The sequence below is a fragment of the Stomoxys calcitrans genome, chromosome 2, assembly GCF_963082655.1.
Source record: "Stomoxys calcitrans chromosome 2, idStoCalc2.1, whole genome shotgun sequence".
Lineage (NCBI taxonomy): Eukaryota > Metazoa > Arthropoda > Insecta > Diptera > Muscidae > Stomoxys > Stomoxys calcitrans.
Genome location: NC_081553.1, coordinates 56,432,872 through 56,446,574, shown reverse-complemented (window position 1 = coordinate 56,446,574; position 13,703 = coordinate 56,432,872). Strand labels below are relative to the sequence as shown.

At 37.5% G+C, this 13,703-nt stretch overlaps 2 protein-coding genes across 2 annotated transcripts; one reads left to right on the top strand and one right to left on the bottom strand.

Moving 5' to 3' along the window:
- Positions 1 to 2,636: 2,636 nt before the first annotated feature.
- On the top strand, positions 2,637 to 3,804 carry LOC106096215 (RPII140-upstream gene protein). Its single transcript, XM_013263858.2, has 5 exons — positions 2,637 to 2,900; positions 2,965 to 3,130; positions 3,195 to 3,283; positions 3,352 to 3,622; positions 3,685 to 3,804. Exons 1-5 carry the CDS (start codon positions 2,716 to 2,718, stop codon positions 3,775 to 3,777), a joined length of 804 nt encoding a protein of 267 aa, XP_013119312.2. The 5' UTR covers positions 2,637 to 2,715; the 3' UTR covers positions 3,778 to 3,804.
- A 4,459-nt stretch (positions 3,805 to 8,263) lies between these two features.
- Positions 8,264 to 13,312, bottom strand: LOC106096263 (twinfilin). Its single transcript, XM_013263918.2, has 4 exons — positions 13,051 to 13,312; positions 12,886 to 12,963; positions 12,005 to 12,780; positions 8,264 to 8,469 (listed from the first exon to the last, which is right to left on the bottom strand). Exons 1-4 carry the CDS (start codon positions 13,073 to 13,075, stop codon positions 8,323 to 8,325), a joined length of 1,026 nt encoding a protein of 341 aa, XP_013119372.2. The 5' UTR covers positions 13,076 to 13,312; the 3' UTR covers positions 8,264 to 8,322.
- Positions 13,313 to 13,703: the final 391 nt, after the last annotated feature.

Sequence of the window (13,703 nt, the reverse complement as noted above, 5' to 3'; positions counted from 1 at the left end):
CATACGGCAGTCGCGGACAATAAACAGTATTGAGCGAAAAGGCTCAGTGAGAGGCCGGGCGGCACCGGGTCTTGCACAAATACTGAGTGCCTATGATGCTCGATATGAAAAGGCGAGTTATTGGCACCTTTAAATAACCAATGGCGACCATGCTTCCTGCCATATAGTAGAACGACCACACGATCTACCGATATAGGCTATTAAGGCCAGAAAAAAGATCCATTTATTACCCGATTTCGTTAAAACTAGGCACAGCGAGTTCTGGAAGACTCCTACCCATTCCTGCGAAATGTGTTCCAGGTCGGACCATATGTGCATATTGCAGCCACCGAGACCGATCTCCCACAAAAGAGTTTTAAGTCCATAAGCGAAGCATTTTTCATACCATTTCGATCAAATTTGGCAGAGTGAGTTTTGGTAGAACTCGACACCTCATTTTGAATACTGCCACTGCCACATAGACCGATCTCCGATTAAAAGTGTTAAGCCCATAAAAGGAGAATTTTTCTTCCTACACGTTACTGGAAAATGCGGGCAAGATTTGACCATATTTGCATATAGCTGCCATATAGCCTGTGGGCCATCGTAGCGCAAAGGTTAGCATGTCCGCCTATGACGCTGAACGCCTGGGTTCAAATCCTGCCGAGACCATCATAAAATTGTCGGCGGTGTTTATCCCCTCCTAATGATGGCGACATTTGTGAGGTGCTATGCCATGTAAAAACTTCTCCTCAAAAGAGGTGTCACACTGCGGAACGCCGTTCGGACTCGGCTATAAAAAGGAGGCCCCTTTATCATTGAGCTTAAAACTTGAATCGGACTGCACTCATTGATATGCGAGAAGTTTGCCCCTGTACCTTAATGAAATGTTCATGGGCAAATTTGCATTTGCAAGGCATTGTTCAATTGTGTATAACGAAAAATTGGTCTTTTTAGTAGCTGTATCTAAAAATTAACCGATCTTAACCATATACAACACGGATGTCGAAAAGTCTAACATAAGTCACCGTGTTAAATTTCAATGAAATCGGACAATAAATTCGCCTTTTATGGGGCTAAGAGTTTAACTCGAGAGATCGGTCTATATGGCAGCTACATACAAATCTGGGCCAATTTGGGCTAATTTGCATAAAAATTTTGAATAGCCTGACACAACTTACTATTCCAAATTTTTGAGAAATCGGACAATAAATGCGCCTTTTATGGGCCCAACATCTTAAATCGAAAGATCGGTCTATATCACGCATATATCCAAGTCTGGACCGATCTAAGCCATATTGTAGAAAGATTTCGAGGGGCCTAAAGTTCAACAGTTCAAAATTTCGGCGACATCGGAGAATAAATGCTCCTTTTATGAGCCCAAAGCCTTAAATCAAGAGATCGGTCTATATGGCAGCTATATCCAAATCCGAACCGATCTGGTCCAAATTGAATAAGTATGTCGAAGGGCCCAGCACAACTCACTGTCTCAAATTTCAGCAAAATCGGATAATAAACGTGGCTTTTTATGGGCCTAAGACCCTAAATCAGATGATTGGTCTATTAGGGGGCTATATCAAGATATAGTCAGATATAGCCCATCTTCAAACTTAATCTGCTTATAGACAAAAAAGAATCTATGCAAAGTTTCAACTCAATATGTCTATTTATAAAGACTGTAACGTGATTTCAAAAGACAGACGGACGGACGGACATGACTAGATCGCCTTAGATTTTTACGCTGATCAAGAATATAAACACTTTATAGTGTCGGAAGTGGATATTTCGATGTGTTACAAACGGAATGACAAAATGAATATACCCCCGTCCTTAGGTGGTTTGTACAAAAATAGTAAAAAATCTGTTAGAGCTGAGGTGCCTGCATTTCGACGGTCTTTCGGCCGATTTGCATCTATAAATGTATGGTAAATTTCTGGGAAGGTGAGAAAAATCTTTCATCTACCATGATGACAATGTCTTATTATTGGCGTCATTGACAATTGGAAAGTGTTTAAATAGAAATCATTTCGACGTCCCTCATTGCCTCACAATAGTTAACCAAGCTTAATTTGGTTTGCCTGATTAGTAGCGCCTACTTATTGTTTGCCCAAAGCGGATTTCAAAAGGTGGTCTCACGCGACAGCTGTAAACAGCCGGCCAAGTTTGACGGTATTAAGATGTCAGATTTTTGTTTGCATTCTCTTTTTTGTTATCTTCTTTCTCGCATATTCTCTGCTCATGTACACACACGTATAAACACAAATTTCTTTGTGTGTGTTGGCAAAACGTCGATCAGTTTGATGACAAGATATTCCGCCTTCTTGTGATTGGTAGTTGTTGTACAAAAGAGACCACCTTTAATTGTTTCGCCATGTTGTTTGTCTGAGTAAGGTCCTTGTTGCACCAAACAGGCTATGATCTCTTATTCAGAGTAATCATCGAAGAGTGTTCCCCAAAACTACTCAGCAGATTTATGTTTAAGACATTGATATTTGATATATCCCCATCACATAATTTACACAAAAAAGCATATAAAATGTTTTTCCCTTCTAAAGCTTTGTACCAAAATTCCTCCATATGGAAATTGGGCGCAAAATCTTTTTTAGTATCTGTCATATATTTTACCCTCACTGGCAAACTCATCATATGTTTCGGCGAACATCAATCAGCTGCTGTGTTCACTTGTATTTTTAAGACACTTTTAGGCAGGCGTATATTTTTTTTTAGTTAAAAGTAATGTTAAGACAAACTTTATCCACTTTACGTAGACCAGGCAAATGGTTGCTGTTAGGCGTTCTTCCATTGCATTCAGATGAAAATGACAATGTGTCAAAAGAAACAAAAACCTACAAATCATTTGTGCAAAGACCACCAACAAATGAAACTGGCTGGGACAGGGTAAAGGAAATCTTTCAAGTTGAGTGAGTATAACCATACTACAAGATATCAAAATCATGTAGGATCTTATTGACCTATCCGTTGCAGTGAATTTGGTTCCATATCGCCTGAACTTAATTCCATTTACCAAGCCGGTTTCTTGGGATTTTTAGTGGGAGCCATCTATGGCGGTATTATACAATCACGTGTATCGTACATGGATTTTATGGAAAACAATCAGGCCACAGCCTTTCAATCTCATTTGGATGCTAAGGTAATAATAAATTTGTTAAAGTTTTGAAAATACCAGTTCTACAAAATACTTTTTGTTTTTGTAGAGGAAATTGCAAGACAAGTTCACTATGAGCTTTGCCAAAGGTGGTTTGAAATGGGGATGGCGTGTGGCGCTGTTTACAACATCATACTAGTAAGTAGTCATTGAAATGAAAATGTTTTGTACTTACCACTAAATATTCTTCTGTTGATCATTTACAGCGGCATTGTCACTTTGGTGTCAGTATACCGAGAAAAATCCTCCATTTACGAATACTTAGCAGCCGGTACCTTGTCAGGTGCCTTATACAAATTCAACATGGGCCTAAGAGGAATGGCTGCTGGTGGTATTATAGGTGGCTTTCTCGGAGGCATGGGTGGAGCTGTATCACTGCTGATAATGTCTTTGTCCGGCACCTCTATGCAGGAAGTACGTTATTGGCAATATAAATGGAGAACGGATAGAGATGCAGCCGTTGAAGAATCATATAAGGTAAAGCACTTTTTAGCACTAGATATTTTTTTTATTATTAGATTTTTTTTGTTTTATCACAGTTGGCTGCCGAGCAAGATGAACCCACACCAGATATTATGAAGGCCCACGATGCCAAAGTGGGAGAAAAAATCACTTTAGAAAATATTAAATAAATTGTTGTTAGGCTTTAAAAAACGAAACCCGATTTTTAATGTCAGACAAATTAACGAAACGCCTAGAGTTTATTAGCGCATTATTGCCATAACTTTCATTCAAGTAGCCAATTGAAACTTCCGAGTGTTTACTCAATTCCACCGGTGTCCATTAAGGATTGTCTCTGTCTAATTGTTATAACACTAAGCAAATTTGTAACAACATTAATTTTTTGTTATTTAGGATAATCATTGATATTAGTTGAACAGTAGGTTTTATGAACCAGATCTACTACCCTAGATCGATTCAGACAAAGACCTGCTTCACGTCTGAAAATACGCGGCCACCTTACCAGCATCGGCGCTGGCAAAACCGTTGATTTACCAATACATAGTGGTGACAGTGGTTGTTGTTATTGGTTTTCTAGCAGTTTGTTGTACGCTGAAGGACTTTATCGGGTAAATCCAGTGCGTACAACCGGCTGCCAGGGATTGCGGAAACTGCGGTGGTGTATGTTTGTTAAGTCCGTTATATTTACACAGGAAATGAATTTTTGTTGTTGTTTTAATAGTATGTTGAGCTTAATCAATTATCCATTTGCTAAATTCTGCTAGTGTCTAGATCGAGGCACTCTACGGGTTGGGTCGGGTTCGTTCAGCGGACATTGTAAATAGTAAGTCGATTAAACTTGGCCGGGCACATGAACAGTTGAAGTATGTCGTGCTGTCCCAATTTGCACGGCGTACACACATATAGCACACTGGCAACATTTCCGATGTTTTGTTAAGCACATATTGGATTATCATATTACGATCTTAAATATCACAATAGTCGCGTTAAAAATATTTAGAATATTTTTAACACAGCACAAAATTTATTTTTGAAACATATCCGACTTGCGATATAATGTCCTCGACGACGCGTAAGATTTACGAAACATTCCACACTACTCCGAAGGGAAAAAAATTTAAGTTAACACTTCACGCATTGTAGTAAGGACGTATGCTCCTTGGGTATATTGCAATATCGTATTTCTCAATGCATATGCGTTGCGCGCAATGTCCTCACTACAGTTTTTGATATTTTTAATCTATTCGACCTCTAAACATTTTAATTTTACTTCACAACATATTGATTTACATCACAAGCTCACGAATTCCCGCCGTTTACTGCTTCCTAAACGCGTTTTTCAAATAACAGTACTTTTGTTTACATTCTGAAAAAAGTGTTACCAGATGGTTATCGAAAGCCATGCCCAAAGACATACAATAGGTAAATGTACAGCTTTTGGAAAAGTCTATTAGGGATAATTTTGAACGTAAGATGTCATTGCATTCGTTGATGGTACCAAGATATATTTATAATTATGACATGGTTTATACCACCCAATTGATTTCAGATGCAGTTCCCTCTGATTCCGGGGTCAGCAGGAGAGTTGTGCACGTGAGCGTCATGCGTGAGTTGTCGTGCCAATCGTGAGTTGTCGTATCACGCGTAAGTCACTTGATTCGTAAGATCCAATCACGAGATCGTGCGTGACCGTGATTAAATTAAAATTCTTCGTGCGTGAGTGTGAATGAGTGAAATCATGCTCACGACACTAACTCACGCGACAATCACGAATCACGCGACACTAACGACTCACGCGGCACTCACGATTCACGCGACACCCAACACTCGCGAAAAATAAAATTTGTTTATGCTCTCAATTCATACGGTATTTTAACGTGTGAATCTGTTGGCAGATGCATACATATGAAAGAATCAAATAACTGCTTATTCAGGGTTGATACACAGAAAAAAATATCACAAAATTTTTTTCCAATTAAAAATTTAATTGAAAAAAAAATGTATCCAAATAAAAAATTAATTGAATCAATAATCTTTTTATTGAATTTGATAAATCCATTCTGTATATAGAAGATAAAACTCCCCCACAAAAAGTCATTTGACTACTTTTTTTGAATTTCTAGACGCAATTCAAAATTTTTTTATAAAAATATTCATTTTAATGGAATGACGGCTTCATTACCATCGATCTAATTATAACATATTCTGTAGAAATGTTTCCCGGAGGTGTTTTGTTTCATTTTGCATCGAAATCAAGGGTGCGCCCTATACAGCGCGCTTTTTCTCGTGAGAGTGAGTGAGCATTAGCAGTATACATGACATAATTACATGGTAGTGTACCGTTAACAGCTGAATATAATTTTTTCTCGCGAAGTGCAACGAGTTTGGTTGTGTGTGTGTATTATAGTTAAGAACCATAATACACACGAACAACGAAAAATGGAGCGAACTAGTAACATACTCAAAATCAGAGTTGCATTAATCATTGATTTTGACAGATAGTGCACTCAATATTTTGTTTGTGTGGCAACTGCCACTACCTCTAAATGCATAGACTGCATAGGACTACAACTGCTTAGCATGCCATCACCGTATACAAAAGTACACTTATTGTGCTGACAAAAATACCTTGGACTAACCATGCTTTTGGATATTGTGGCTACATAAAATGCTACGACCACTGATGTGAGGCTAAGGGAGCTTTCTATTTGGTCATGTGGCGGCTATGGACACTTTGTTGTCACTGAAGATATCTGTCTCCGTTCACAATTGGCAAATAAATTTGCAAATTTTTTCTGATACCACTTTGCGTCACTTGTTTAACGGCCCAGCTAGACACAGCATTTTCCCTCCTTAACAAATTCAAAGGAACATTCAAAAGTAAATAAAAATTAAAAAATTTTTAATAAATACCAATAAACAATATTTATATTTTTACTAACCTCTGCCTTTTTGATCCATTTTGGCGTTAGCTTTTGTATTTTCATGTAGCGACTGCTTTCATAAAACAGCTGACCTTTACAAAACATCTGTTCAAAGTTGCAAATTTCTGCTGGCAAAAAAAGTTCTGCTGGCAAAAAATAGCAGGTTCTCTATTTTCTAACTGTCATAATTTGCTCTCTCTCTCGCACTCTTCTTCTGGCAAATAAAGTACGCGAGTGACTTCCACAGCTAATATGTTCGGCGTATCGATTTTTTCTTTTCCAAAATCGATAACTTTTCGACAAATTACGATCGTTAGCCATGATCAAATTGGTACTTATGGAACGGAATTAATCTTCGAGCAAAAACTCGCTCAATAACGGATGCAAGAATTAGACCCCAGAATATAAGGAAACAAATTTGGAAAATTTGTTCCGAGTTATTATTCTTTGGATTTGTATTTTCCAAATTTGAAGCCACCAAACTATTATCGCGGGTTTTTTAAAAAAAACTTTCCGAGAATACGCTGCTGGGACATTTTTCGAACTTAAGCGGATAAATAATACAATAATTTTCCAAAAAAAAAAATTGGGCTATTTAAAAAAAAATTGTTTTTCAAACTGCGCCCTAGAAGAATTCTCAAAGTAATGAAAAAATAACTTTCGTGATTTTTTATAAAAATTTTACACAAAAAAGGGCTCCAATGTATTCGGCGAGTTGGTCTAGGCAGGGTGTTAGCTGACGGCGTAGAAATTCTCCAATTCTGGTCCACCAAGAAGTTAGTGCCAAGCCGAAGTCTGACTTAAAGCCCTTAAATTTGCAACAATTTTGTTTTTCCTTTAATGGTTTGTACACTACAATTTTTTATTTTTATTTTTTCTCAATTAATTAAAAAAAGGAAGAATTTTCCATTGCAACTAGATATGTAATATAGTATATAAGTATGTCTAATATATATACCGCTTAAATTTTCACTACAATATTCTATTGGGATTTTGTTTTGCCAAACTTCTATTATATTAAAAATTTGTTATTGGTGTTTTGGTGAAAGTATGACTTTTATTCAAATACCCAAAAACTTTGCTAAAGAACTCAAGCATTCTAAATCGAAAAGAGCTTAAGGGAAGACAAACTTTAGTCGACCTTATTTTTCAAACCAATCAAAGAAAATTAAATTAATTGCATTAAAATAATCATCATATCAGTAATCATTCGCAATTAAGAAACAACATGCCACTGTCAAAACTTGACCAATCACTATTAAATTGACCAGTAATGTCAAGATATTTATTTCAATACATCAACATTTTTGAATACAAATTTATATATCATAAATAAATAAATATATAAGTCTCCAATATGTAAAGATGTCTAAAAACGAAAATCAGTGTGAAGAAAATAATACATGGTTTTTATTTAGGCAAAAAAAAAATATAACATTAATGCACTCACACTTAGTAAAACAAAAACAAAACTCTATTCAAAATGTAAATCAAAAGTGTATACATTCTCTTTATACAAAAAAAGGCTAAGAAAAGCATACATAAATAGATATAAAAATAATTTATTTAATGAAAACAAAACGCAGTCTGCATGGTTTTTTGTTTTTGTTTGTTAAAATTTCATTCGTTGCTACAACATTCTTCTCTACTGCTGAAGAAGTAGAAGAATTATAGTTTTTTTCTTTTCTTTGTAATATTAAATCAAAAATAATAGCTAAGGCTAAGTGAATGGAACAAAAAATAGTTTGTATATATATGTATGTATGTAGAATTTGTATATATAAATTAGGATTATTCTTGTGGTTTAGTTAAACGTCTGGCGCCACGATTCGGTGGTCCTTTGGGTTTGGCAAAAGCCGGTCGGTGGAGCATTTTCTTGGGATGTAGTTCCTCTTGTAGAAATTCTTCGGTTAATTCAGAGCCGCTATCTATTTCCAGCTAAAAAAAGAAGGAAAATTTAATAAAAAAAAATAAAACAAGTAAATAGGCATTAAGTTCGGCCGGGCCGAACTTTGGATACCCAACATCTCGGGTGAATATGTAAACCCAATTTCGTTACAAACCACTGAAAATTGGAAAACTTAAGCACCCGAATTAAGCACGGACATTGAGGGGTCTAATATATATATCACTATTAAATGTAGAACAAAATATTGGTCCTTTTGGCAGTTATATCCAATTACAAACAGATCTGAACCATATTAAGGTCGGATATCGTGAAGCTCAGAAAAACTCACTGTTTCAAATTTCAGCGAAATCAGAAATAAATAAAGCTTTTATGGCCTTCAGACCCTTTATCGGAAGACCTTTCTATATGGCAGCTATTTCTAAATATAGTCCGATCTGAACCCTATTTAAGTCAGATAGCGGGGACCTTAAAATAACCCACTGTTTTAAATTTCAGCGAAATCGGGTCATAAATAAAGCTTTTATGGGCTTCAGACCCTTTATCGGGAGATCGGTCCATATGACAGCTATATCTAAATATGGACCGATCTAATCCATATTTATGTCAGATGTTGGGAGGCTTATAATAACACACTGTTGCAAATATCAGCAAAATCGGGTAATAAATAAAGCTTTTATGAGCTTCAGACCCTTATTCGGGAGATCCGTGTATATGGTAGCTATATCTAAATATAGTCCGATCTGAACCATATTTAAGTCAGATGTTGGGAGGCTTAAAACTGCGCACTATTCCAAATTTTAGCGAAATCGGGTAATAAATAAAGCTTTTATGGGCTTCAAATCCTTTATCAGGAGATCGGTCTATATGGCAGCTATATCTAAATATAGTCCGATCTGAACCATATTTGGGTCAGATGTTAACTTAACCTTAAACTACTCACTGTTTCAAATTTCAGCAAAATCGAATAAAAAATAAAGCATTTATGGGCATTAGACCCTTTATCGAAAAATCGGTCTATATAGCAGCTATATCCAAATATGGTCCGATTTGGCCCGTTCCAGAACTTAACCAGCATGCATCAAAAAGACGTATCTGTGCCAAATTTCAGCTCAAAATCTCACTTTTTGAAGGCTTTAGAGTGATTACAACAGACGGACGGACATACACAAAAAAAAAAATGTCTTAGAATTTTACAACGATCCGAAATATATATACTTTATAGGGTCGGAAATTGATATTTCGATGTGTTGCAAACGGAATGACTAAATGAACATACCCCTTATCCTACGGTGGTGGGTATAAAAAAAAAATTGTAAAAGCGCGACACTCAAAGAAAAAAATGTGGCGATCCTCGTCAAGCTCATGTAGGTTAGCAAGCTCTTTCCGGTCCAAAGAACCGATCACCGCGGGAACAGGGTGCAAATCGCAAATTTGCAAATTTTGCCAATGAACATTTCAGAACAGGGGCAATCTTATTACATATCAAAGAGTGCAGTCCGATTCAAGTTTTAAGCTCAATAATAAGGGATCTGCTTTTTATAGCCGAGGCCAAACAACGGGCCGCAGTGCGACACCTGTTGGGAGAGAAATTTTTCATGGCATAGTTCCTCACAAATGTTGCCAGCATTAGGAGGGGAAAACCACCGTTGAAAATGTTTTCTGATGGTCTCACCAGGATTCGACCCCAGGCGTTCAGCGTCATAGGCGGACATGCTAACTTCTGCGCTATGGCGGCCACCCCAAACAGGTTGGACATGGGTAAATTTAAAGGCGCCAATAACCCGCCTTGTCATATCGAGCATCATAGGCACTCAGTATTTGTGCAAGAGCCGGTGTCGCCTGACCTCCCTTTAGGGGGGGGTCCACGGGAACGAGCCCCAAAACGGACTTCATATTAGGATTCCTGGGGTCAAAATTAGGAGGTATGGAAAAAATTTGATTTTTTTTGCGAACTACCCCGTAAAATACAGTTTTGCCTCGCCACGGGAACATGATGACCATTGGTTATTTAAAGGCGCCAATAGCTCGCCTTGTCATATCGAGCATTCTCGGCACTCAGTATGTATGCAAGAGCATGAGCCGCCCTGCCTCTCACTCATACTTTCCGTTCGATACCGCTGATTATCAACGGCTGCTGCTGCAGGTACTCCGTACGGAGCATTCCACTATTCGCAACCTGTGAACGTGATAGCGATGAGCACCACACAGATCGGACCATAAACTTCCAGCCTGTGTTGTGCTCACAGATATCTCGAGCCGGGAACTTAACAGGTCGAACTTTACCGTGTTCGTCACGGCAGCTCTAACAAACCGTTTAAATACAGCCAACCAAAATTTTGTATCAGTAAACGAAGGCTCAGACTTCCTCAAAGTAAAATCTAGCCCTAGCTTTACAAAGGTTGGACTGAGACCTTTCAAATGAAAGTATTGTTGTTGTATCCACATTTGCATCTTTGTATTACATATCGGAGATAAATTTTTTTCCATATCAACATAATCACTGTGGTCGTTTAAGATGAGTACACTGTTCAGCTTTTCAGGCGGAATGCTGTTAAACTCCATATAAAAAAAAACATCGGGAAAAAAAATTTAGTGGCAACGCTTGACATCATTTTTGTGGTTTCAGTGGTTCGTTTTTTCTTCTTTTTTTCACACAATTACCACCATCTATGTATATTTGGGGTTGGTATTCTATTCTGATTTCGGAATAGTCAAGGAAATTTTTTAATTTTTCCGCGAGCGGAATTTGACAGCAATCAAATATTTTAGTTTCCATACCAAAACACGTTTGGTATGGAGCATATTTTAGGAGGTTGCCACTTTTCACGAAGGTATAGTATTTATTTTTTCATACAGCTACCGCCATCTATATGTTAGGGTTGGTATTCTATTCTGCTTTCGGAATTGTCAACGAAATTTTTTTCCGCGAGCAGATTTTGACAGCAATCAAATATTTTTGCTTCCGTACCAAAACACGTTTTTATATCTGCACTTATATTTTTCTCTATTTAATTTATTTTTTCATAAATAAAAAAAAAGAAAAACGAACTAATGAATAAAGCATACAAAAATGATGCCGGCAGTGGTTTCAAATGTTTTTGCCTCACTATAAGCAGAGTACAACTTTTCTTGGCTACTATTTGTAGCCAACGTTTCACCGACGATTTTTTTATATAGAGTTTGACAGCATTCCGCTTGAAAATCTGCAAAGAATACTCAGCTTTGGGTCGATTTCGTTTGGGATGGCCCTAGTTAGTTCGGCCGGCCCGAATATTATATACCCCCTCCATCATGGATCCCATTTGTCAAGTTTTTTGCACGATTTCTTTTTATAGACAGAAACTAAGAATTACAAAGGATATTCCAATGTCATAACAATTCTCAGAGATTTTTCATGTTTGGATAAGAATTTCTTTTTACAGGTGTTCCAATGACAAATCAAATCGAAGAACATGACTAAATCGACTGAGACCAACATTTCGGGGTGTTACAAACGGATTAACGAAGTTAGTTATAACTCCATCCTATGGTGGAGGATATAAAAATTACATTAAGCATGCTTACCTTTTTGGCTACACTTATGCCCAGTGTCTGCAAAGTATCTAGGAATGGTGCTTTGCAGCTGGAATACATCATCCGTTCCCTTACGGAGCATGAATAACCCGGCATAGAGTATATGAAGACATAGGATTCCAAGTAGTCACCCTCATGCGAGTGCTTAAACATATATAAATGATAACGAGCATGATCGTCTGGAACTTGTTTTGGAAGATCAGAAAGGGCCACCACGGCGGCATGTGACACATGTATTAGTTCGCCTTCCAAGTCTATGCGAAATTGCAAATAATCATAGGAGCCTCTGAGCATATCGTTTATAGCTTGTTTGGTGGCCTCGGACAGGGGACATGCAATGCCCCCCAAAGTCTGGTGTCGAGTATCGGTATTAATTTCCGTATTCACCTCTGTCTTACGCAATTCGGCCAACTCCTCTTCGCGTGTGGTCAAGGGTGCCGGGGCAGCAAATGCTCTTTTGTGACGTTGATAACCCTCGAATGAGGTTTCATCGCGGCTGGTGGCATGTATTTCCTCTGTGATATGAGCAGAACCAAATTCCTGTTTGAGCGTTGCTTTAGTGGAAGCATAAACCATTTTTTGTCGTATAGTGGCCGAGTCGGGTACCCAACTCATCAAAAGCCAGGCATAGCCGGTTTGCAATTTCGTATCCAGACGATACAAAATGTAACACGGCACATTTTCCTCAATGAGTGGAGCAACAAGTTTATCATAGTCTTTCTCCCAATCTTTTTTTACTTCCGCTGTATCGGAGACTGACAATTCCTCTGGAAAAACAACAAGATCAACATACATATCAGCATAGATTATTCACCGCCGCGGCTGGCGCTTTCATTCATACATACATTCGCACACATATGTATGCTACTTACCATTTTCTATAGATACTTTTATGACACGTAATTTTCCATTCTTCGCTTTTCCAAAGACTTTCAATAATTTTTCATTGGCTGTTGAATGGCAAAAAAAGAAAACACACACACTCAATTTGCCAATTTTAATAGCTCTTGGGAGGCAATTTATTTAACTGCACCTACCTTTGATACCCGTTTGATGAGACATGTTCTATTTTTAACACAAAAAATTATATTCTAACTAAATTTCTAATTGATTGATAATTTTACTTCTTGCTCGGGATTTTCGATGGTTTTTGTGCTTTTTTGGTATAAATTAGGGTATATGTGTATATTACTCACACTCTCCTTTCGCGGTTGGATGCACAACAACAAGCACATTAACAACAAATGGAGAAAATAATACAAGAAATTTTGACAGCTTCTTCCCCCGCGGATTTACAATACTTAATATATATGGGAACAGCTGATTCAAAGTATTCGATGAATATGGCAACACAAGTAGCGTAGAACCATAGCGTAGCTGTGAATATAGAATAGTGGGGGAAATGTGAGTAAAGGCGAAGTTATATACAAAAACTTAAGCAGAGTATTCTGTTCAACTTTCGTACAAGTTGCTGTAACAAAATACGATTTTTTGAACAAAATTACTTTAAATCTTACCTACATATTGCACCGGGATTATTAGCTCATACATTTTTTATATAGAATTTGATGGTTTTTCGCATTAAAAGGGGAACAGTACCAACCCCAACCCTTGGGGTTGATACTAGAGGTGTGCGACAAAGACCTGCACAAAACCAACAGTTGAGTACATTTTTTTTCGAGGAGTACAC

Coding starts and splice junctions, on each gene's coding strand:
- LOC106096263 (XM_013263918.2), bottom strand. CDS start 13,075: ATGTCTCATCAAACGGGTATCAAAG. Junction 12,964..13,050: donor TCATCAAACGGGTATCAAAG/GTAGGTGCAGTT, acceptor GCCATTCAACAG/CCAATGAAAAATTATTGAAA. Junction 12,781..12,885: donor AAAAGTATCTATAGAAAATG/GTAAGTAGCATA, acceptor TTGTTTTTCCAG/AGGAATTGTCAGTCTCCGAT.
- LOC106096215 (XM_013263858.2), top strand. CDS start 2,716: ATGTTAAGACAAACTTTATCCACTTTACGTAGACCAGGCAAATGGTTG. Junction 2,901..2,964: donor AAGGAAATCTTTCAAGTTGA/GTGAGTATAACC, acceptor TATCCGTTGCAG/TGAATTTGGTTCCATATCGC. Junction 3,623..3,684: donor CCGTTGAAGAATCATATAAG/GTAAAGCACTTT, acceptor GTTTTATCACAG/TTGGCTGCCGAGCAAGATGA.